The sequence below is a fragment of the Tetrao urogallus genome (genome assembly GCF_951394365.1).
Source record: "Tetrao urogallus genome assembly, chromosome: 5".
NCBI classification, from domain to species: Eukaryota; Metazoa; Chordata; class Aves; order Galliformes; family Phasianidae; genus Tetrao; species Tetrao urogallus.
The window spans coordinates 44,940,396-44,965,224 of NC_136818.1; the positions used below are offsets into that span (position 1 = coordinate 44,940,396).

At 44.6% G+C, this 24,829-nt stretch overlaps 1 protein-coding gene across 1 annotated transcript; it reads left to right on the forward strand.

Annotated features, from left to right (window-relative positions):
* Positions 1-1,648: 1,648 nt before the first annotated feature.
* Positions 1,649-23,605, forward strand: NDST2 (N-deacetylase and N-sulfotransferase 2; the record flags this gene model as incomplete). Its single annotated transcript, XM_079536176.1, has 13 exons — positions 1,649-2,641; positions 8,425-8,512; positions 8,803-8,957; positions 10,428-10,613; positions 11,047-11,175; positions 16,452-16,634; positions 17,386-17,482; positions 18,815-18,938; positions 19,592-19,766; positions 20,010-20,180; positions 21,979-22,088; positions 23,194-23,296; positions 23,480-23,605. 13 exons carry the CDS (start codon positions 1,649-1,651, stop codon positions 23,603-23,605), a joined length of 2,640 nt encoding a protein of 879 aa, XP_079392302.1.
* Between the last annotated feature and the right edge of the window lie 1,224 nt (positions 23,606-24,829).

Genomic DNA, 24,829 nt, shown 5'->3' on the forward strand with positions numbered 1-24,829 from the left:
GTTGTTGTTGCTCTTGTGCCTCCTGGTGTTAGTGCTGTGCCAGCCACGTAGGTGGTTAGAAGGGGCTGAATGTGGTGGAGCGCGCCTACAGGAGTGTGGGTGCACAAGTAAGAAAGATTTTGAGAGAAGTTTTTAACTGCTGTGGAAGACTCATTGCGAGCATGACTGGGTGAGCAGCATGTGGTTTTCAGGGTGTTCCTGCTGTGCTCAGATGGGCAGCAGATGCTCCCCAAAAATATGCCGGTATCCACACTCGTGTTGTTGCTGTAGGCGGTCCCATTTCTGGTAAGGGAGAGAAACCTACACAGTGGTTTAATATAATTTTTAAACCAAGAGACTGTGTAGTTACTTTCCCTGGTGTTTGTGTTCTAAATGGGTTGGTGTGGTTGGCTTTGCTGAGCATTTTATCCTGGAAAAATAACAACATACGGTGAAATAGTCTGTTGTCATAAACAGAACACAGGAGGTGAGGGAGCTTCACAACATGAAGCCTTCACATGAGTGGCATGTGAGAGAAGGTGTGGAAGGTTTCAAGAGGTGTTTCTTCTCCAACTGTGTATGAACCAGTTGGCAGCGATGAGCCACACAGCGCAGGGGTAGCTCTTGCCCCCTGGCTCCAGTGATACTCAAGGCATGCTGCCTTCACAGAGCAGTGTTTCAGGAGCCTTGGAAGAACATGAGTTCCCAGAAGTGAGACTGCCTTGTAGACAGGGCTGAGAACCAAGGAAAGCTGCAGAACAGGAGAGGTGGCAGGAATTTGAAACAGCGTGCTGAGTTCTGGACATCCATATCCCAAGGTCCCAGGAAGTCACTGGCAAGGAGTCAACATATTGTTGGTAGTATAGAACAGGACAGGAAAGGCACTGTGAGGCTCTGTCCTTCTCCTGTCTATATAGAAACCAACACTAGAATAAAAGCATTTTTATATCATGTTCAGTGGCATAAAGAGGAGTGAGGGAAGGCTAGATTCCCCAGCTCTGTTTGCTGTGAGGTGTGAGAACCTCCCCCAGGGTGTTGCATCCTTGCATACTGCCAGGATCTCTTTTCCAAAGGATGCGATGGTGGTTCTGCAGCTCTGCCAAGCTGCTGTACAAAGCATGTATGTCATTTCACAGGGAGCAGGTCTGCCTGGTAACAGGCTAGTGATATTGCCCACCTAGCACCTGCTGGTCCTGCCATTTCATTTCAAAGCCATTAAATACCATGAATTCATACTAAGAATTGACTTTTTCTTTTAAATTGCAGGATGCAAAGAGACGGTGCCATCATGTGAATGCAAAATTGCTAAATGAGAAACAGGACACCTGGGAAGGCTGAGCTGAAAGTGCTTGTGCACAGGATGACAGACTGATTTGCTGTTGAAGACAACACTCAGGAAACCCCCCTCCTCCAAAAGACTTTCTGAGTGAGAGAAGAGGAACAGGAGGAAGCACACAAAAGAGCAATGGGAATTGAGGGCCATGGTTACTTGAGATAAATGGCACATCCCTGGGAGTCTAGCCTGGTAGCTGTTTGCTTTTGCTTTGTCTCTCTCTGCAGCTGCTGTTACTTTTTTGAAAGCTGCTGCTGGGTACTGCCGTGGTGGCACTGGAGATTTGAGGAGCGACGTGGCTGCAGGGCGTGAGGAGGGTGGGCAGCCCGCCTCACCATGATTCAGTTGTGGAAAGTAGTGCGGCATGTGCGACAGCTGGAGCTCCACAGGTTGATCCTGCTGCTCATTGCCTTCAGCCTGATCTCCATGTGCATCCTGGCTTACTACGTCACGAACAGTCCCAAAATCAAGGAGCCACCACCCCTGCCCTTCAGTGACTGCAGCAACCAGCACCGCATCTCAATCCCACCGCAAGCCAGCTGGAGGCTTACAAAATCTGTGGACACCTCGCGCACGGATCCTGTGGTGCTAGTCTTTGTAGAAAGCATCTACTCCCAGCTGGGGCAGGAAATAGTGGCTATCCTGGAATCTAGCCGGTTTAAATACAGGACAGAGATCGCCCCTGGTAAAGGGGATATGCCAACATTGACAGACAAAGATAGGGGACGCTATGCTCTTATTATCTATGAGAATATCCTCAAATATGTGAATCTAGACGCTTGGAACCGAGAGCTGCTGGACAAATACTGTGTAGAGTACGGAGTGGGGATTATAGGCTTTTTCAAAGCCAACGAGAACAGCCTACTCAGTGCACAGCTCAAGGGTTTCCCCCTTTTCCTACATTCCAACCTGGGGCTGCGGGACTATCACATCAACCCCAGTGCTCCTCTGCTCTATGTTACACGGGCTAATGAGGTGGAGCAGGGTCCCCTGCCTGGTGATGACTGGACTGTATTCCAGTCAAACCACAGCACCTACGAACCTGTGCTGTTGGCCAGCACGAAGTCCTCAGAGTCCATTCCTCACCTGGCCACCCACAAAGCATTGCATGCCACGGTGGTGCAGGATCTGGGTCTGCATGACGGGATCCAGCGGGTTCTCTTTGGCAATAACCTCAACTTCTGGCTGCACAAACTGATTTTCGTGGATGCCATTGCCTACCTGACTGGCAAGCGCCTGTGTCTCACGCTTGATCGCTATATCCTGGTCGACATAGATGATATATTTGTGGGAAAAGAGGGCACTCGCATGAAAGTGTCTGATGTAGAGGTAAAATCCCCAGAAAATCATAGGCCCCAGATGAAATTCCTTTGTGCGCGGTAGGCCAGGAATGTCAAGATTGCATTTAATTTGAGTGAAGGAGTTGATTGCTACAATTTTTCTCATCTTAAACACAGAGAAATAACCTGCAGAGATGCTGAGGCACAGTATGCAGTACTCACAACAAGTTTTTTTCAGGTTTAAATCGAGCATGTGCTTTGTAGGATCTGGCATCTCTGAATCTAAAAGGAGGATGTCTGTGATGGTCTGTCCTATCTCCTTTCTTACAAGGGAATAAGCCTATGTTGAAACCTCTAAAAAAGCTGTAAGGGAAAGGCTGAATACCAGCTATGATGGCAGTAAGCCTATGACAGCAGCTGCCTCAAAGTTGTTTTGGAAACATGCTGAGAAGAAGGGCAATATGTTCTTTCAACCAAAGTTAGAGAATATCTGGGGCATAGATATAAAACAAAGTAATTTTCCGCGTGTGCATCCCCTCACGTGAACTAAACCTAATTCTTAACACGTTTCCAGGAGCATCCTCCCCCCTCACTGGGAGTCTTAGCACTTCTTAGGTTTTGTGTGCATCCATGCAGGGTGCATCTTTCATCTCGTCTCAGTTTTTTCAGGTGTTAGATTTTAAATCGTGGTTCTGATGCCAAGTTTAGGTTGGGATCTGTTTAGATCTTGCTGTTTTTAGAGCTCGTTTTATCTTTTTAATTCATTCAAAGCTGTATACTTGAAGCAGCTCTAATTGCAAACCGTTGTTTATTTTACTTGCTCAATTCCTTAATAATCCTTTACAGCCACCCTTGATCATGACTAACTGGGACTTATAAAAAAAAAAAATGGAACAATTGTATGTAACTTTACTTGAAAGAAAATGCTAACATTTTTTTCATTTCACTGCAGTATCCCTTTGTTTTGAGATACTGAAATGCTCTGAAAGTGTATTTTCTGAGTGATCATAGTCTTCTCTTGCACCTTCTAGTTCTAACGCATGGAGATTCCCAGTTCTGTGTTGTCTGAGCAGGTTACAGACCAGTGTGAGAAAACAGAGGATAGTTGACCAAAGCTTTTGGAGGCGAAGGCTGTTCCAGTGATGATAAAAACAAACCCAGACAAGATAATTCCAAAAGATGCTTTGTTTGGGTTTTAACGGTGAAATGGAGGAATAATCTGCGATCAGTAAGCAGAGAATCTCAGGCAAAGCAGATAAAGCCCAGATTTATCTATTTAAAAGAAGTTCTCTGATTGCAGAGCCATGAGAGGTTAATGAATTTTTATTTTTTAAAAGCGAGAAATAACAACATGGATTTGTTGATAGCCTCTAGCTGTGGGGAGAGGGGAATATAATAGTGATGGAACAGCTGGCATTTTCTTTGGCCTTTTATATAAAAGCTGTGTTTCAAGGCTGCTATCTCAACACACAGTTCCTTATCTTGAAGCTCAGATTACAGTGGTCGGGGGAGTGGTTTGAAGATTGGATGTTGTGTGAAGGTATAAAATTGACTCTGCTATCCCAGTGTGCTTGTTTGCCATATACAGATCCATGTTCAAACAGCTTCCCAGACAAAATGATTATTGAAAGGAAATGCTGGACATAACTTGATTGAATGCATGGATGTCTATGTTAGATGTCTATGAGAGATGTTTTTATTTGTGATGTTTAGAGGAGGACTGGTTAGCTTTTTATCTTTAAAAAGAAAAAGAAAAAAAAAGCAATCTTGTTTGTTTTTACTTTAAAGATGCTCACCCCTTGAGTTCCTGTTTCTGCTAAAGGGCTGGAGCAAGAACTTGCAGTCCTCTACTGAAGTGAAACACTTGGGAGCTGCTCAAGGAAAATGTTTTTCCCTTGTAAAGTTCACCAGGGATTGAACTGCACATAATTAACAAAACAAAATCTCAGAGAATCCTTTCTCTTATCAACAAGTCCACATTCAGTCTGTTGTAAAATCATAATCCTCTGAATTTACCAAACCTCCATGGAACTGGCCAACAAAGACTAATGCAGGAAGGATCTGGCTTTTGTGATCCTTCCTGGTCTGCTTTAGGTATGAGGAAAGAAGATTAAGCAGATGAATTTTTGCCTGTCTGGTGGTAATCTCTACAAGGGCATAAATAGCAAGCAGTCGTTGCTCCTGATTCTGATAGCAAGTTAAGTGAAAACTGAGGACTTTGGGTTATTGAATGGTGAGGGTGGAAGAGAGTCTAGTATGGACAGCTATCAATCAGCTCTCACCTTTCTAAATTGCACATGATAATCTTAGCTGAAATCAAAATACCCAGCAATTCTAACTGCCTGATTCTGGCATTGCTGGGAGCTGGGAACACAAGCACTGAGGGCTTTCTCTTTTGACTGCACTTTTCTGAGCTATGCCAGTGCTACCACCAGGCAATGAGGAGACTGCAGAAGACCTTTTGAGAACGTGCTGCTCTGTGATGGGCAGTCCCACTGAAGGAGCTGTTTCTGCAGCAGTGCTTTGGATGCCTTGGATGTTCCCACTATATTTTGCAAAAGTATTTATTATGTTCTTTATCATTTGTCCAAGGTTTTCCAAACTCTATGGTATCTTCTCATCCTAGCATCCACCTTTCAACCTTGTTTCCCACACTTCCTTTGTTGCTTTTTTAGAGATACCTCAGATAGAAGAGATAATATTCAGGGTTTGTGTGAAGCACTGCAAAAGCTTTTAGAAGATTAAAAAATATGTATATTCATAGCTAAAAAAGCAGAGTGATGTGAAAGTTGAATTCTGTATTAATGTGATGCCTAGATGATAGACTCTTGATGGACTGTGACAAGCATGAAGTCATTCTGAGCTCTCACGGGGTTCTGTTGGACACCCCATCTTTTCCTTCTGGGATGAGCCTTGCTGAGCTTCTAGTAGAAAGCAGAGATAGGGAAGGGGCCTTTTGGGCTGGCTCGTAGACAGGTATACATCTTGGAAGGATTTTTGGAAAGGAAGACAAAATAGAAATTTGTGAAGAGTGATTTTCTAAGGTAAGAAACTTTCCTTTATAGAGATGGGGAACAGCTGAAATACAAGCTCTGCATCTAGTGCAATTCCTTAAATATGGACTTGAGGATGTGCTTGTATCTGGCTTGTTAAGTAAAAGAGAAACAGAGTGCAGGGGTATCAAGTGAGAAACGCCATCTTCCCAGCCCATTCCCACAGCTGTATTGTTTTGCCTTGGATTGGAACCCATATGCTAGGGAACAGTGGATGGTAGGTGGTTTGTTTTTGGTGGGTTTGTTTGTTTGTTTGTTTTTTAATGAATTTCCAAATACTTTGCTTGGCACCTTACTCTCTTCGATCCTGTGCAATGAAAGGCATTTATTCAGACGTACACTGTGCCATGCAGCTGTGAGAGAGACCGAGCATCAGTGCAGGGATGGCATGTGATGAGCAATAAACCCTCCAGGAAGGCAGGGCTCTGCTAGGCTCCACGGGGCTCCACAGTCTCAGAATTGCTGGGGCCCCCATGGACTCTCCCTGGGTCCCTCCCCAGCCACAAAGGATTGCTGCCTGCCAGAGCACAGCTTTTGGGGATTTATCATCAGACAGATGTGTCGTCATGGTAACCCCAGCCAGGCTTTAAATCTCCCTCAGCGCAGAGAAATGTTAAGCCTCTTAGCTGCTGTCTTTCCTCCCTCTACCTTCCCACTCAATCTTGAGGAAGTGGATGTGCCTTTCAGGGCACCAGAGAGAAGTGGAAAGGCGTGGGACAGCTCCAGGGGCAATATGAGGAAGTGGTACTTTCCTGCCTAAGTGTTCCAAGTGCTGATTCTGTGCTGGGAGTAGTGGTGTCACTACTAAGTAGGTGGGCAAACAGGCTCTTCTCTGGAGAGAAAAGCACAGCTCTTAGTCAGCGCTCCCTGTGCCTTGCGTGAAGGGAACTTGATTTCCCACTGCCTATTCAGGAACATGCACAGCAAAAAAGGTTTCAGCCGTCAGTGCTGCTGGCATGTCACCTTGTTAAGCCCTATTTGCATGTGTAGTGAGTTCTGGAGATGTCATATGCCATACATCTCTCAAAATACCACCCTTGAGTGGGAACTGGGATAAAGGTGTGGTAGTCATGTGGTCACGGAGGAGCTGGGATCTCTGTAGAAATTTCTTCTTGCTGTTGTATGTGTGTGTGGAGATGGGGAACGAGCACTTAAGTGTTTCTCTAGGGAAAAGTCTGAAAGCTTTGTTATTTGGGGCCATTGGAAAGCATGGGGTGTGTATTCAGCACTGTAGAAATAAACTGTCTGGTCTTTCCACCTTGCCATGTGTGAGATGGATGGGTCGTGGGCTGCTTGTCTTGGGTAAAAAAGTCTCAGTTTAGTCCACTAATCACCTCTCTCCAAGATGCATATGAAAGAAATGGGTGGTTGTGTTACTTAAGTTGTTGTGTTTAAGTTAATGTGATGGTCAGCTTTTGGGTCAACACTATTTTGAAATATTAGTAACAGCAGTGGCTCATTCAGGATACCTTCAGTGGTATATGACAAAAGTAGCTCCTCAGCAGAGTTGGCATTTGTCAAAGCACTTTCCAGTACCTGAGGGGCAGTTGCCTAAACAGTGCCTATGGATCAGGAGGCACGTGAAGGCAACGTTGTTGTGCTCATTTGTGCCCCTTGAAGCAAGAGAAAGGCAGCTGATGAAGGAAGATCTGCCCATCTCCTCAGTTCCAAGCAGTCTGTGTGCTTTCTCCTGTGTTATGTGCACGAACATCTGCATTTATCCCAAGGCTGGTGTTAAAGGTCATCACTTTGGTGCATCCACTGCTGAACTGCTTTCTTAGAAAAGCTGTTATAATATAAATAACTGTGGGAACAGGACCATCTCTGTAACCTGCCAACCACCCTCCTGTCAAGTCCCTCTTTGATCAGGAACTGCTCCCACAGGGGGCTCCGTCAGTGACACTGTTCCCAACATAGTGGTAATAGCAGAGGATGCATTTCAGGGCTTTGATTTTCACTGTTTTCTACCAGAAGAAATTTGACTAGAATTAGTGTACATCTTGCTCATGGCATACTGAGCAGTTTTTTTTCTGTCAAGTCTGTCTGCTGTCTGCTGCTGGACCTTGGAGTTGTGGCACAAGGCTCCTTCCCTTTGGCTATAGCAATTATTTTGGACATTCAAAGCTGAAGGCAAGGAAGAGAGAACCTGTAGGGGAAATCATGACTGTGAATGTCAGCTCACCCAGGATTTTTTTTTCCAGAATCCAGGAAAATTTCAAGCCAGAGGTACCTCCCTGTCATTGCAGGACTCCTTATGTGGGTATTCACATGTGAATCCACCTTTCATCTTTGAATCCTCGCCTTGGAACGCTTAGTTACTCTTTGTGATACAGTTGAGTTATTTTCCTCAGTGCCCCAGGTCCAGTTCTATCTTGCTTTTCTTTAATCCACAGACTTGGAGAAAGGTAAAAGGTCCCCAGCTGACAGGGAGGGGAAGGGAGTGTTGAGGTTGATCCTGGGAAGACTGAGGGAGCTGTTACTTGGAGGTGAGATTTGTTCCTTTGCCTCAGCACAGGTGCTTTGGGTACTTTACAGTGAGGTGAAGAGGATGTATGAGAGATGGATGTGACTGTTTTTAAAGCAACATCGTTCAGTAAGGCAAGATGGTACTTCACATAAAGGCTCTATGTGGGAACCCTTGGCTTTGTCACTCCACAGGTAACAGTGCCTTAGCTCCATCTCCTGTGACACCTCTTCAGACTGAGCTGGCACCAGCAGAGCAGAGGAATCTTACAGAACAATTGAGTGTGAACATTTCTTTTTCCTTTTGTTCAAACAGGCTTTACTGAGCACCCAGAATAAGCTGAGAACTTTAGTCCCAAATTTCACCTTCAACCTGGGCTTCTCAGGGAAATTCTACCACACAGGTAAGCCTCCAGCACCCCTTTGTCCCAGCACCTGCATATGGCCCACGTGTTTGCGGGAGCTTCATGGTACAGGGCACATTCTCATGTAGCTCTGTTGTGGTTCTTGGCAGAAGTGATGCATCTCTTTTACCACTTGCAACTTTTGTCAGCTCCCTACCTTACTCTTTGTGCATGTGCATATCCGTGTAACACACTACTCAGAGCTTGATCCTCTATTGGAACAACTGCTTAGAAACATTGAGCCCTTCTTCTGCTTTGTGTTTTTGCATCTCCTTGTCTGCTCTCTGTAGGTACAGATGAGGAAGATGAAGGTGACGACATGCTACTCAAGCATAGGAAGGAGTTCTGGTGGTTCCCTCATATGTGGAGTCACATGCAGCCTCATCTTTTCCACAATGTCACTGTGCTGGCTGAGCAGATGAAGCTCAACAAACAGTTTGCTGTGGTAAGGGGCATCACATTCCGTTACAGTACTAATCCTAAAGTATTCTTCCCCTGGAATAGCTGTTCAGACCCTGCTGAAGACAAATGTTAGCCAAGTAACACAGCGGCATTTAAAAAAGCCAGCCCTAAAAGTTTAAATTGGTGCATGCCTCCTGCTGTCTTCAGGCAAGAAACAGAATTCTCATGCCTGTCTGTTCAGTGTTTCCTGGCACCTGCATGGCCCCAGGCAGCTCCGCCACATTCCAGGGTGCAAATCCCAGGGCTGTAGTTTGCTGAGGTGTGAACTAGTTGTAGCATTACCTTCCAAATCCAATTATTGTATAAACTGGCAGTGAGAAGGCATTTCCTTTCAATCCTTATTCAGACTGGTTTTGTAGGAAGTTATCTACTCTGTAGTATAAAATGCTCTGTGTCCTGGCTCTGGCCTCCTCAGATAATGCTGGAGGGAGTCTTTTATCTAGGAAGTCCAGGGGAAAATCCCTGGTTTTGGCAGAAGAGGAGGGAAACCTTGAACGTCTTACATTATAGACAATGTCTGCTTCATGCTTACAGCAGAGTTGAATATAGCATGTGTTTGAAAAGATGTGTCCTTTTCAACCCCAGTTTGGTTCTGTTGATGGTAATCTCCTTGGGAATAGCAAGCTGCTGTCTCATGTTTCCATGACACATGCAGAGTTGGAATGATCCCAAATTCAGAGTACAGTTGCAGCATTATAGAAACAATTTCATTTCCTTCTTTTCATGCTTAAGTAACATTGAGGTCTCTTGCTAAGAGAGAAAAGGCACAGAACACAGTTATACATATTTAACATAAAACAAGCTAGCAGTGGGAAGGGAAGGCTGTTGCTTCATTTAGGGACTCTGGTTTTATTGTGTACCACCAGGGCAGAATTGTCATCATTCATATTATTACCAGAACCACATAGTGAAATTAAGAACCATGAAATTCAGTTATCTCTTGTAATTTTAGTATAGCTCTGGGCTCCATATCTTCGGCCTCAACAGCCACTAGTTTCATGCCTGCTTTTCTTTGAATTGCCATCTTCAAGGCAGGCCCCAGCTGTTGTCTTCTTGCCTTCTATGTCAGTTAAAGATACTTTGTTTTCCTGCTCCAGTGGCTCAGACCTAGGCATAGTGTGTGTGAGATTCGTGACTTAACAGCACTGATTAGTTCATTGGTAGTAACCAAGGAGCCTGACCTGAGGCTTTGAATTAATCTGAAGTGTTACACCTGCAAGCTACAAGACTGTTCTTGCAGCAGCTGTTCCAAGTGCTGAACATTCTTGTTGGTCCAGAATTGCCCTTCCTATTTCTACAGATACATAATGCAAGAAGTATCTCAAGTTCCCAGTCAAGAGAGATTTCTTTTTACTCTGTCCTCTTGGCTCCAGCTTGGAAACTGTTGCTTAATGATCCTTAGTAAGAATAATAATTAAGTATTGGATGATCAAGATGTGTATTCTGCTTCCAGGAGCATGGGATCCCCACAGACTTAGGCTATGCTGTAGCCCCCCATCATTCTGGGGTTTATCCTGTCCACACACAACTCTATGAGGCATGGAAATCTGTTTGGAGCATCCAAGTAACAAGCACAGAGGAATACCCACATCTGCGACCTGCCCGGTACCGACGTGGATTCATCCATAATGGAATCATGGTGAGCACAGCTGGGTGAGCAGAGCCCACAGGCTCCTGAGCAGTGCACATTTTCTTCCCAGGGGATGCTCTCCTAATGACCTGCAGCAAAAACATAAATCTCAGTATCATCCATATTTCCAAAATTATTAAGTGAAGTAAAGAAATGGAACTTGGCTACAGTTTTTTTTTATTTCTTAGTAGAATTCAGAGGTCAGTTCTGAACAGAGAGCAAAATTAAGCATGACAAGATTAAATTTATGTCCCGCTCACTTACTTGTTTGCTAAGTGCTGTGCTAAGTAAATGTCTGGGAGGACTATCAAAGAGTCCTCTGAAACTATGTTGCTTATATCCCTTACTCTTCATATTGATCTGTATAGTACTGCTTAGACACATCCATGTATAGATTTCTGTTGCATCTGCCTCTTACCTAACTTTTCTTCTATATTGTCAGGTTCTGCCTCGACAGACCTGTGGCCTTTTTACTCACACTATCTTCTATAATGAATATCCTGGTGGCTCAAAGGAATTGGACAAGAGCATTCGTGGTGGTGAACTCTTCCTGACAGTGCTCCTGAACCCAGTAAGCTCATCTTCAAGGGGGATCAATGTCTGAGTGTCTCAGCTTATTCACATGATGTGGAAAAGGATTAGATCTTGAGGCTGATTCAGTGCAATAATAAAAATAATAATTGCTGTGTGGATATCTTCAGTGTGAGGCTAAAGAGATGTGAAAGAGAAGGCCAAGGAAGCTGTAGCTATTTAAAGTTTCTTTGCCTTACTCACTGCTAAGGAAGAAGTATTGAGTGTTGGCAAGTGCAATAGTCCTCATCTAGAAATGAGCCAGGGTGATGTGCTGACTGTGGCCCAGAATGAAGTGTGTTACCTACACTGCTGCACCTTCTTGAATTATTAGTGAGATGTGCCTTGGTGCCTTCTGTCCCACACACATCTGAATCTTGTTGGCTCATCCTCAGGCTCACTGGTGAATTTTTATTGTAAGTGCTTTCTCTGGGCTTTTCTTAAGTAATATACTTCCCATCCTTTCAGAATGCATATACTGAAAGCAATTACTATGTATGACAATGTATGCTGTTTTTTGTGATGTAGCTGTCACCCTAAGGCATTTTTGGGATATCTGTGTCTGACACAGCTGTTTCTCATTTAATGCTTATCAGTTCCATCAAGACACCAAGCTACTGTAGTACCTTGAACACTATGTAGCCCCTTCTCAATTTTTAGCAATGGAAGGCAAATGACATATTTCTCACTTCTCATTGAAGCTGGGACGATGTGCTGGGTGTCAAAAGACAAGAAAAAAAAAACAACAACCAAAAAAACCCCCCAAAAGCAGTCATTAAAGAAAAGTCCTAAATGGGTAGGAGATTAAGCTTTGTAGTCCTCTCCAAGTGTAGATCACACTCCTTCACTTTCATGCTCATTGGCTGCTGTCCTTTTTGTCTGATCCTATGTATGATAGCTTTCTCAATTCTGCTCCTGAATTTGTTTCTTTCTACAGCTGATTTGGCACCTATTGTCATCCATTTATCTGAATGAACATTTTCCTGCCATGTTTAGATAGTGATTTTTGAAAAATCTACTTCCATAGCCATTGCTTGATCTTGTCTTTTCTTAGAATTTCCAAGTTTCTGCCTTCTTACTTCTCCTTTATCTATCTTTTCCATCAGTGCCCAAGTTTGGGTAAGAACGTGTGCAAGCCAGTCCAGGAGAGAGCAGCTTGTTTCTGACTAGGTGTGAGCCATGGAGTGCTGGTCGCAGTCACTGAGTACTTGTTGTGTCAGATTTGTCATGCAACATCAGTGACTGTGCTCGCCATGATATTTTTTTTCATTCCTTGCTTCCTTTGGATATTGATTGTAGGTCTGAATACAGAGCTTTTAGCCACCTCTGGCTCGAGCTGCAGAGGCTCAGTGAATCAGAAAATCAAACTTCTTCTCTCAGTGAGTTTAATTTTTTTTGTTTTCTCTTTTTTCCTAGAGCTTTGTGCTTCTCCAATCCTAGAACCATGGTACTGAAAAAAATCCTTGCCATGTGTGTGATGCACCCAAAATACAGGTTGTAGTTTACAAATAAGTCCTGGATTTCTGAGCATTAGCCTGTGACCAATTCTGGACTGGTGTATGATCTGTAGAAGTTAGGAGTCTACAGTAGCCCTAGCTAAAAAGCTGTAGAGGTTTATACTTCCAGTTCTGGAAGCCAACCTTCAGTCCTCCCCACCACAAATAGAATTATTAATTTTATGCACAACCAGCAAATTCACCTTAATAAGAGTCTTTCATAAGGAGAAAGCTATTCTTGGCTTTAAATATGGAGTGATCTTTGCCATCATTGGTCAGACTGAAAGTGAAGCTTTTCTGGATCTCTCTTCCCATATGTAGAGTTCATTTCACCTCGTCCTACTTTGTAATAGCTAGACTTTAAAGAAACAAATAATCACTGCGAAACTTACGAGCTCTAGATCTCTCTTGGAAAACCAGTTGCCAGACTAATTAAGAGGACATTGCTGGTCTAGAAGGCTGTGTCAAGAAATTTTTTAAAACTTAGTTTGTAGATCCACCCGTTAAAATTTACTGATAAGCATGTGAGTATTGAGGCAGCTGAGGGTGATTTATGATCCAAAAAAGCTTGGGAAGATTGTGCTGTGGTACAGGATTGCCTTACTTGCCAGTTACTCTGTTTGCTCTTTGACTTTCAAAACTTAGATGCCTTCAGACATTTCGTATGTTTACACTTTCCCTTCCTTTTGGCAGTGCAGCATTCCTCTCTCTGTCAGCAGTGGAGGACTGTGCTTTAAGCTCCTTTTCATTCATTGTGCAGCGATTCAGACTCTTGTATTCCTCCCACTCTGATAGAGCCATCTCAGAGAGTTGATAGAAAGCTGGCCAGCCCTGCAGTCCCAGCAGTGATCCGCAGCAGACTTGGACCAGTGTCTCTCAATCCTTTCTGGTGCTTCCAGCTCTCATTGAGTGGGTATACATATGCAGGAGTCTCCAAGCCTGTGTGCATGTGATTAACTCCACAGTGCAAACAGATGATGTTTGATCTTCTGACTAGTGAACAAGGTCTGATGTCAGTGAAGAGAATAGTTGTTGATGTTTAATGGACAGGCTGCCTTGTGCCCAGTCTGTTTCCCAGAAGCAAAGGACATCTTTCTGATCGTTTCCATGCCGTTGTTGATTGTGGAAGAGAGTGAGAGAGGAGGGCTGTGTGACCATTGAACTAGTCCTGTGTGTTACCGATTGTGGATGGGAGAGAGAAAGAAACAGAAATTGAACGTAGGTTATGTCAGAAGTCGTACTTGGAGCTGTTTTGCTAACAGTAGCTGTGGCAATGCACTGCAAGCTTTCAAGCCTTGTTTACCAGTGCATATGTTACAGGGTATGACTGCACACTCAGAAACACGAGGAAATGGTTGGGCTTGTCTTACCTTCTTGTAAGCCATGTTGCTGGAGATTCTGCAAATGACAGCGTTGCTTGTGTGAGCATGGCTGGCATAAATATTTTACTGAATACAGTTAGTCTTGAGACATGGTTGCTAGCCTTGGTCACATGCAAACCATTTTTTTATTCTGGAAACCCTGCAAGTGTCCTAGGTAGTAACCTGCGTCCTCCCTGCTTGGATTATGTCAGTGAGAAAGCCACTTTTTGCAACAAACTTTTTCTCCAACTGTTCTACCAGAAAATCAAAGGGATGAGCCACCTTTGCTGTCACGCCATCTTCCTGGTGTTTGTCAGAATTGGGCAAAAGACAACACGGCGTACATCCTTTTGCCTTCTGATTTTCTCCACGATGTGGCCCAGATTTTTCTGTGTTTTGCTGTGTTTGAAGAATAATAGAATCCTTAGAGTTGGAAGGGACCTTTAAAGGTCATCTAGTCCCAACTCCTCTGCAATGAACAGGGCGTGCACAGCTCGATCAGGTTGCCCAGGGCTTGATCCGGCCTCACTTTGACAGTCTCCAGAAATGGGGCATCAACTGCACCTCTGGGCAACCTGTGTTCCAGTGCTTCACCACTCCCACAGTAAAAGACTTTTTCCTTATATCCAACCTAAATCTACCCTCTTTAAGCTTGAAGCCATTTCCCCTTGTTCTATCAGCACAGACCCTGCTGAAGAGCCTGTTCCTTTCTTTGCTGTAGCTTCCTTTTAAATACTAAAAGGCTGCTATCAGGTCACATCACAACCTTCTCTTCTCCAGCTGAACAGCCCCAGCTCTCTCAGCCTGTCCTTAAAGGAGAGGTGTTCCATCCCTTTGATCATTTTTGTGGCCCTCCTCTGGATGCGCTCCAACAGATTCATGTCTCTCCTGTGCTGAGGACTCCACATCTGGACACAGTACTCCAGGCGAGGCCTCACCAGTGCAGAGCAGAGGGGCAGGATCACTTCCCTCTCCCTGCTGGCCACACTTCTTTTGATGCAGCCCAGGATATGGTTGGCTTTCTGGGCTGTGAGGGGGCATTGCTGGCTCATGTCCAGTTTACTATCTGCCAGTATTCCCAGGTCCTTTTTAGTAGGGCTGTGCTCCATCCCTTCGTCCCTCAGCTTGTATTGATAATGAGGGTTGCCTTGACCCAGGTGCAAGATCTTGCACTTGGATTTGTTGAACCTCCTGAGGTTCTCCTGGGTCCACTCCTCAAGTCTGCCCAGTGCCTCTTGATGGCATCCCGTCCCTCTGCACCCCACAGCTTGGTCTCATCAACAATCTTGCTGAGGGTGCACTTTAACCCACTGTCAATGTCATTGATGATGATATTAAAGAGTATCGGTCCCAGCACTGACCTGTGAGGGACACCACTCATCACTGATCTCCATCCAGACATTGAGCCACTGACCACCACTCTGTGGACTCGATCCTGCAGCACATCGTTTTTACACAGCAGCACCAAGTGCAAACACTTGAAGTGTAGGTGCCAGAACCTGCCTGGCAGGGCTGCTCCATCAGTTCAGCGGGAAATAAGAAGTGAAAGATTCACAGGCAGGCAAATGTGATAAATCCTTAACTCTGCTCAGTTTCTTTGTGTGGTAATGCTACCACTGTTTGCTGCTGCCTATTCAAAGGTAGGGTAGGATTACATTAATTTTCAGTGCCTTGGGGAAGGTTTGGCACAAAGTACCAGAAGTACCTCTAGTTGCACTAAGATCATTCCATGGTGCCACTGTGCAGAAGACTGAATTCAAGCATCTGTACTGCCACAAGTGTATTCATCCAGTGCCATCCATATCCTCCTTCCTTCTTTTCCCTACTGTGAGAGGGAAGGCTACTCCTGCTCACTGCCAGAGCGGTGTTTGGTTGCCTGCTGACATCGCCTGGCACCATCAGAGTTCAGCAGTGGGTGCTTGGAGAGAGGCAGGGAAGCTCCCATTCTTCCAGGTGACCCTGCAAATAGCAGGAGGGTTGAAACTAGATGATCATTATGGTCCTTTTCAACCCACGCCATTCTATGATACAATTCTATGATAAAGCAGGCTTTGGAAGTTTTAGACTAGGAGAGGGTGGCTGATTAACCTTTGTTTCCCCTCATTGTCCCAGAGCCACTAGAGTGGGATTTTGAGCTTATTCTGGACTCACAGGCAGGGCTAAGACTCTACAACCATTTCCAGAGGTTGCTGAGAAATGCCTGTCCCTCCTCTTCTTAGTTTCTGCTACTCTGCAAGCACTAAATTTCTTTTGTTTTTCATCAGCACAGTGCTTGCTGTACACTGGCAGATGCATGTTTGTCATCCAAGACCGCCAGGGCAGTTTGAGGTGTGAACAGCCTCTTCCTTGCCAGTACAGTCAAGTCAGGAGGAAACAATACTGTTATCTGATTCAGCAGTTTCCCATGTCCTTATTTTCAGATCAGCATCTTCATGACCCACCTGTCTAACTATGGGAATGACCGCCTGGGACTGTACACTTTTGAGAGCCTGGTCAAGTTTGTGCAGTGCTGGACCAACCTTCGCCTGCAGACACTGCCCCCAGTCCAGCTTGCAAAGAAGTACTTTGAAATCTTTCCTCAGGAGAAGAATCCCTTGTGGCAGGTGAGAAAACTGTTCTAATCACTCCTCCTGGTTTTCCTAGAGCAATGTTCCGTATTTAAAGCAGAGAAACTGGTGATCAGAGCACAGAGTGGTAATGCATGAAGGTTTTAGGTTTAACCTTTGTGGCTTCAGGCTGGAAGTGGAAGGGAAGGGGGTAATGGTGTGAGCTTAGGAACAGGAATGGCTGGTGAAAATGACTGGAAGGAGGGCTGTAGACATTTGGGTCATTAAAAAGCTTCAATAGAGCAAAGTGCTGTGAAATGCTAAGTGTATGAGGAATAACCCTGTTTGTTGCTCGAAGAGCATGTTAACGTGATTAATCTTAAAGTAATTTCACACCACAGAATTCATGTTCATTAAATAAAAACATGTTTATTCCATTTTATCCCAGAGCAGCAGCTCTGCCTGATAATGAGCAGATGAAATTAACTGAAGGTGATAGAGTTGTCTGCCAGCCAGCAGTTCACAGATGCTTAGCTGTACTATCGTGGTGGCCCAGCCCAGTGTGGCTACACAGGGCAAGTCCTGTGGTTTACACTCTCGGAGGGACTTTGGCTTCTGGGTTGCATTTGGCTTTCGAAAAATGTTCCCTCCTGCTTTTATCTAACTCGCTGCTTGGCAGAGCAGCAGTGTGGCTGTGAAGTGTTCCTCATATGCTAATAGCATCTTCCCTAGAGGACTGCCTTCCAGCTTCTCCTCCCCTTTTCATTAGCTCCTGTGCTAATGCTTAATCCCATCACTTATGCTGCAGAATCCCTGTGATGATAAGAGGCACAAGGATATCTGGTCCAAAGAGAAAACATGTGATCGACTCCCCAAGTTCCTCATTGTGGGACCTCAGAAAACTGGTAATGTGAAAACTTTCTCTAAAAATAGATTGCATCTTTCATCTCATTCCTCCAGAGAGGAGAACTGGAAAGGTCTGTGTTGTAGATCTGTATTGCTGCTCTTCATACAGTCTGCCAAATGTCCACAGAGGACATTTCAGAGAATCTCAAATTTGTTCTTAACAAAATCTGGCAAGTCTGTTGCTTCGAGCCTTGACACTTTCTTAGCACCAGTCCTTGTTTGCAGGGAAAAACCCTACCTGCAGAGTTGTGTTCTGGCTTTTCCACCCAAGCTCAGAGAAGCTGTGACCTTTCTTAGTTTGTCCCAAGACATAAGCTGTCAGCGGGACTAAACACACGCTTAGCGAAGGTTACAGTGAACGTCCCTTGGTGCCTTTATTGTGACAGATCTGTGTACCCGCTGCATACTCATGTCACTGTCAGTAGGAGGCTGAGATCCTCTTTTGTTTGACCTCTGTCACCACCTCTTAACTGCTGCGGCATTGTGGTTGGCAGTGACATGACTATGTGTGTGTACTGTCCTGAGAAGTCCCTTCTAGCCTGAAGAGAGCAAAATCTCTTCAGCCAAAGCCAGATCTTCGGACCTCGGCTTTCTTTGTAGTGCAGTGAAACAGCAGGCACCAGCCCAGCCCAGCAAATGGTGATCCTTGCCTAGAGCAAGAGGCTTGCCCAGGTAAACTTTTGTCTCTGGCTTGTGTCACTGTGAAGCTCTGTTGGCGTGTGTGCAGCGTAGGTCCTCTGGATCATGGTCCAGGCTGCTTGCAACTGCACAGTAAGAAAACCTTGTCCTGGCATCTGATTTATTGACCCATGAAAGCCCTACAGTTGGGGGCAGAGTAGGATTATCAGGCTTGGCTGGGTAAGGGGAAAACATTCACAGCAGATTCAGGCCATGCTATCTCTAGCTGAATTCCCATGTGAGGAAATTAATGTCCCCAGTGCATCTCCTCCCTGAATGTGTGATATTGTCCTGCAGTGCCCGTGTCACCTTTTGGTTGACAGGTATGAGTTCTGCCACATAGGAGTGTGGCTGCACTGCTGAGACAGGTGGGAACAGCCCAACTGCCTCAGTGCAGCTGACATGGATGACAGTTGTGCTACCGAAGTGTCTTAAATCAGCTGCATGAGTTGAAGTCTGGGACTGAACTATTGAGCCATGCTCAGTTTCAAAGTGTTTGGTGTCTCTGCTCTTGAAGCCTGCATGAGGAGTGGGTTAGCCATGTACGGCCAGAGTGTGTCCACTGGGGGTCTGTGCTTTGCAGCGAAGATAGAGCTTTTGATTCAGCCAAACATTATGTGCGAGTAGTTCCTGCTATCTTGTTCCTGTTGCAGGCACAACAGCTGTGCATTTCTTCTTGACCATGCATCCAGCTGTCACCAGTAACTTCCCAAGTCCATCCACTTTTGAGGAGATCCAGTTTTTTAATGGACCCAACTATCATAAAGGAATTGATTGGTAAGAATCCTGATGTGTGTTCTTCTGTCATAAGTTGCACCTGTATTGTCTTATCCTGAATGTTCTTGTATGTCCATCTCAGCCCTCTTAGTAGCTTCTCCATTTCTGTTTGTTTGTTTTCATTGCTACTGCTCAGCACATGTTTGCCTCCTAACCCAACTGCTTGCTTGCAGGAATAGGACACATAGTTTTGATCTTAATATCTGCTCACCAGCAGATACCTAGGGGTGTTATGGAGCTTTACAAATTAGAGAGTCTGTTGAATCCACTATTATCGTGAGATTTCTTCTCCTTTGACAAGCAAAACAGGCAACAATGTGCTTGTTTAAAAGTTCTTTGTGGTTTCTGAGTTGAGACATACAGGACAGAAGGGAGGACCTCTATACTGTTGTTCTGAGCCCATTAGATTTACAAAAATATCACTACATGCTGCACATTGACTACAGTTTCTCTTTGGCCACATGCACACCCTCACCTTTACCTGTACAAGTATGCAATTACGATGAAGTGTTTCCACCTGTCAGGGAATACAAGCCACTATGGCACTATTATGCTGCTTCTCCTCTGTTGAGGAGAAGCAAAGACATCATTTTGCTGTGTGCCATTTCTTTGCTGTGCCACTCTGCTCACCAGTGTCCTTGTCCATTTGGCAGGTACATGGAATTCTTTCCAATCCCCTCCAATGCCAGCACAGACTTCATGTTTGAGAAGAGTGCCAATTATTTTGACACAGAGGTAGTACCAAAACGTGGTGCAGCCCTGCTTCCTCGAGCCAAAATCATTAGTGTTCTGATCAACCCTGCAGACCGAGCCTACTCATGGTATCAGGTAACTTTTCCATACTGTTTTGTGGATGAGCACATGAGAAATATTCCAGTAGGGTGAGGCAGAAAGCCACAGATCCATTTCCGTAGGGAAGCCAGGAAAGATGATACAGACTGGAGAGCGTGGACAAAGTTATGTACAAAGGCAGTGGTGGCTGTTTGTATTGAGTCAGTGGGGTCTGCAGAGATGGCATGGGGAGGGAGGAATTTTGTCTTCCTGCTCCTTAATTCAGCTTATGTTTTTCAGCACCAGCGAGCTCACAATGACCCCGTGGCACTCAATTACACCTTTTACCAAGTGATCTCTGCAAAATCCCAGGCCCCTCAGGAGCTGCGCAACCTGCAAAGCCGATGCCTGCTCCCTGGCTGGTATTCCACTCACCTAGAGCGCTGGCTAACGTACTTCCCTTCTGGGCAGGTAGGAGGTGTAGCTGCAGAGTGAAATAGATTAATAATGCTTTGGCAGTGCTGACTTTGAAAGAGATCATGCAAAATTTCTGGGTGTAGGAGACGAACACTGCTGTCTGGCCTGAAACTAAGATGACAAAGCAGGAACTGGTCTCAAGGAGTCCCTTGAGTTTAGTGTAGAGGAGCAGAGAACAAATCTCTGTTCCTTCCTCCCCTGCTCCTTCTCTTTTCCCAGATCCCTTCCCCTCAGTCCATTTATATTGTTTTCATTTCACCCCTTCTCTTATCTTTTGAAACAGGAACCACCATTTACTTTTCCTACTGCAAGCCAATAAGAAATCGGGCTTAAATACTTCAATTTTGCACTTTACTGTATTTGTAAATGTAAATGACTACAAGATGATAATGTGATCTCTCAGACAGCTCCACAGGCTTGAGATGTTCAGGAAGAACAGCAGTATCAGCGCTCCCTTCCTTTCATCTAGGCAGCCTGCAGCCCTGGGATCCCCTACAGGCCCAGCTGGTGTTCGTCCGCTTGCTGTGGTTTCATAGCTTTAAAGAGAAGCTCTTAGACTCCGCCACTTGTTAGCTTCCAGGTTGTGAAGTCTTTAACTGTCTGCAGAGGTTTAACTTTGCAAAAGGTCAGTTAATATACACTGCAGACCATTTCTGTCTCAAAATTCCCAAGACATTTATAAACTAAGACGTTATGAGTCAGAAAATATTTTTTCAATTTCTTTCTGATACTGCAGTTATCCTCAGTCTATATTCCAGCAGTCTTACAATGCCCATTAGTCTCTTGAGATTGCTGCTTTGGCAGTCAGTAACAGTACATGATAGATCTGCCAAGACTAAAATTAGAGAGAAGGGAAAATAAATCAGAGACCTATATCTCTGTTACTGTCAGAGTAAGACTACTGCAATTCAGCTATTTGTCATGGAATAATTAGCAGAAAGAGTAACTGATTGGTGCCACATTGCAAGGAGAAGTTGTAGTGAGTAGATCCTTCAAGACAGCATGATGTGTAGCCAGAAGTTATTGTATTAATCCTGCAACCTGTGTCTTCTTTGCATGAGAATTAAGAATTAAATCAATAGCTCAGCCTGCCTCTTTCATAAAACTAATGCAGGGGCTGGTTACTGTGTTCTTCCATGTCTGTGGAGCTGGAGTAGGCAAACAAACATTGCTGTTCCTACATAAAATATACCATCACTTTCTTGGGCTTCAATCTTACTATTCCTGGAGATGTGAGTAATAGAGCCAGGGACACCAACTGGGAGATAAAAAGGGAAAGAAAATTGTATTGCATGGCCACTCTTTGTGGTGTTAGCTTTGTGTTGGCACACCATTCCTATACTTGCTAAGGGTCAGGGTCTCCTACATTCCCCAGACTTCAGTGCATGACTATTTTTCTTTTGAATAGTTGATATATCAGCAAAGTGCTGTTCTTTATTGTCTGTTATATGTATGTGCAACAGGAGAATAATCTTAAGTTATGGCAGAATACTTAATGATTGACATCTGAAAAAAGGATACACAAGACAATCTATAAATAATGCTATTGCTGGACCTGAAAACTGGCCAAAGACAAGTTATCAGACAAACTCTGTTGGAATCTACTGTCCTGTAATATTTGTGGCCCTTATTGTACTTCTCTGTCTGCCACATCCTCCTCTGTTGTGTGGTTCCAGAATAAGCAGATACCAGTAAGCTATACTCACATGAAGGAAGGCAGTGGAGTTTTGAGAGCTGGAAAGCTCAGCACAAGCTGTCGGAGGCTAAGGTGGCTGGTGTTATTTCATTTCAGATTCTCATTGTGGATGGTCAGGAGCTGAGACACAACCCTGCCTCCGTAATGGACAACATCCAGAAGTTCTTGGGAGTTACACCACTCTTCAACTACACTCAGGCTCTGAGGTAGGGAAGTAATTTTTGGACAAGCTACTTTTTTAGCCAAGTGTAATACAATAAAGCATTTGATTGGAACAATATATCTTATCTCTGACCACAAGGTCTGCAAAGGTTTCAGAGGTATGTCTAAATGTTAAAATTAATTTCAGGTGGCTGTGTCTGGATGGCATGAGACACTAGATTGGACTTGTAACTTAGTCCAACGAAATGAAGGGGGAAGGGCTGTTTTTTGGCACTGTCGTGGAGAGGCGTGAAGTTGCTCACAGCAGAAATTACAGTGTTTTTCATTTGGTCTTCGTGGTTTCAGAAAAGGTGCTGAAGCTATTAGAGCTCATTATGCTTTGTGTTTCTTACACCTTGAATCTGGCAGAAAGCAAAGAATTTGGGATAAAAATGAATGACAGGCTGCTATTCAGCTTGATGGAGATTAGGGACACAGCAGAGAGTTTTGAGATGATAGAGTCTGTTATTACAGAAGATGTGGACTTGACAGCCGAGTCCTAAGGAACTGTTAGCAGAGGCAGTACCTCATTGCTACCAAGTTGAAGAACATTAGTCAGCCATGACTACGATGTTCTCCACAGTGCAGTGTGAATAGGTTAAGTAAGTGCTAGCTGAAGGTGAAGAGAGTTGGTATCAGTCTTCAGTGGCAAGCCACTGGAAATCTCGAATGTTGTTCTTTGCTGCTGAAACCTGGCTTTTCACACCTTCTCTGCCATCTCAGCCTATGCTAGGTGAGGGTAATAGGTGTGTCTGTGTATGTGTGTAGGCACTCTGCAATTGCTCTTCAGTCTTCTTCTTCTAACAGTAAGGATAGGAGTACCAATTTAGGCCTCTTCCTCCAGGCGTTTCCCAAAGGAGTGGCACACCCCAGGGTGTGCGGATCTAAAGAAATGTAAGATTACTTGGAAGCCTTACTTGCAGAAGGCCGTCACAATCAAATTCTAAAAACAACAAAAACAAAAAAGCAACCTGAATTGCTCAGGTAAAAAAAAAAAATCATGACAATAAATTAAGGATTGAACTGGGAAATGCCTATGAAGCTATTAAGATTCTGCAGCTACTAATTGGGTATGTGGCCATATCTTCTAAATATCAGCGTCCTTTTCAGATTTGATGAAGCAAAAGGATTTTGGTGCCAGCTGTTAGATGGAGGAAAGACAAAATGCCTGGGAAAGAGTAAAGGAAGAAAATACCCTGACATGGATTCCTCGGTGAGTAACTTTCTCAAATTAGTTAGCAGCAGCAGATGAGCTGTATACACATGGAATGCAATGAGCATACCCACCTGGATTTTTCTACTGCCAGTGATAGGAAATGACCTGAAGACCACTGCCAGAAACATGGTAAGGGTGACATTTTCTTTCACGCTAATGTAGTCTGTCTTTTCCATGCAGTCACGGCTGTTCCTAAGAGACTTCTACCGGGAGCACAACATTGAATTATCCAAGCTGATGAACAGACTTGGACAGCCCCTTCCAACCTGGCTCCGAGAGGAACTGCAGAACTCCAGCTGGAGTTGAGAGGGACTTCCCTGTTCCCAGTGCCACTGGGATGTGTGGTGCTCCAACATGTGCTATGATGCCATCTCTCGTCAAGCCAAAACAAGTGGACAAATGAGCAGTAGCAGAGAATGTGCATGTGGAGCCTTTCCCCACCACTGGGAAGGGCTGCTGCTTCTGACACTGTCCTAGGGCATGGAGTGCAAATCTCATTCTGGAGTATTAATGGTGTGTCACACTTTGAATCTTACTTGCAGGAAGGATTTGTAATGCCTGTCCTAGTTTGAGCAGGAGCAAGAGCACGGTTAACACTTTATGTTTAAATTACTCTTCTCAGTATATGAAACAGGCACTAGTTGGAGGGTTAATGTCTTTCACCTCTGAGTCCAGAGAAAAAGATGTGAGAGGTAAGATACAGAGCCCGCTGATCAGAAAAGGGGAATCTGCTCCAGTGAACCTCAGCTTTGATCCAGTAATCTATTATTTGGCAACAGCAAGGCACAAGAACACCTGTTTCCTCCCCCTGTAGAATACAGTGGCCATGACCATTACTTATAGTGCCACAGTGTGTGTGCTGGGTACTGCACCATCTTGGAGACACAGGCCATCTTATGCCTGTTAACATGTCCTTATCTGCAGCCTTGCCGGTGCAATATGGTGTCCAACAGCTCTGGTCCATGGGCAGTGGGAGATAAGGCAAAGCTGCAGACACTGACACCAAATTAATTTCCTATCTTAGGGAAAAGGTTGCCATACATGACAGCATGGCAAGTATTTCTCTCAATGTCTTCAGCCATTTCAGAAGATACCCAAGGAATGATAAGTCAGTCCCCTTGAGCACTTTGGAGGCCTGTGTTAGCAGAGCACAGTAGCTGGGGGAGGCAAAGCTCAGGCAGTGTTGAATAAGGCTGAAAGTAGACAGTTCAGTTTCCCCTGTCTGATTAACTTAAAAATGTTGCTTTTTTTTCAGTCTATCCAGCAGCTGCAGGGCCTCTACCATGTATGCTAATACTTGTTTAATCCCCCTGCAGTCCAGCATCCTCCTGCCAGGAGAAATAAAAAACCCAACCCACAGTAAGTACCACTAAGATATACAGGGAGGGCTTAGCATTTTTAAGCAAGAATGTGGTTTCCTGTATCCAAAAGGGGCTGTTTGTTTAGATTACTATTTCTGCACACAGTCAATACTTTAAGTACACTACGGTGCTGTGCCTCCTCTTGCAGTTGCTGGATAATTTTTCTCAG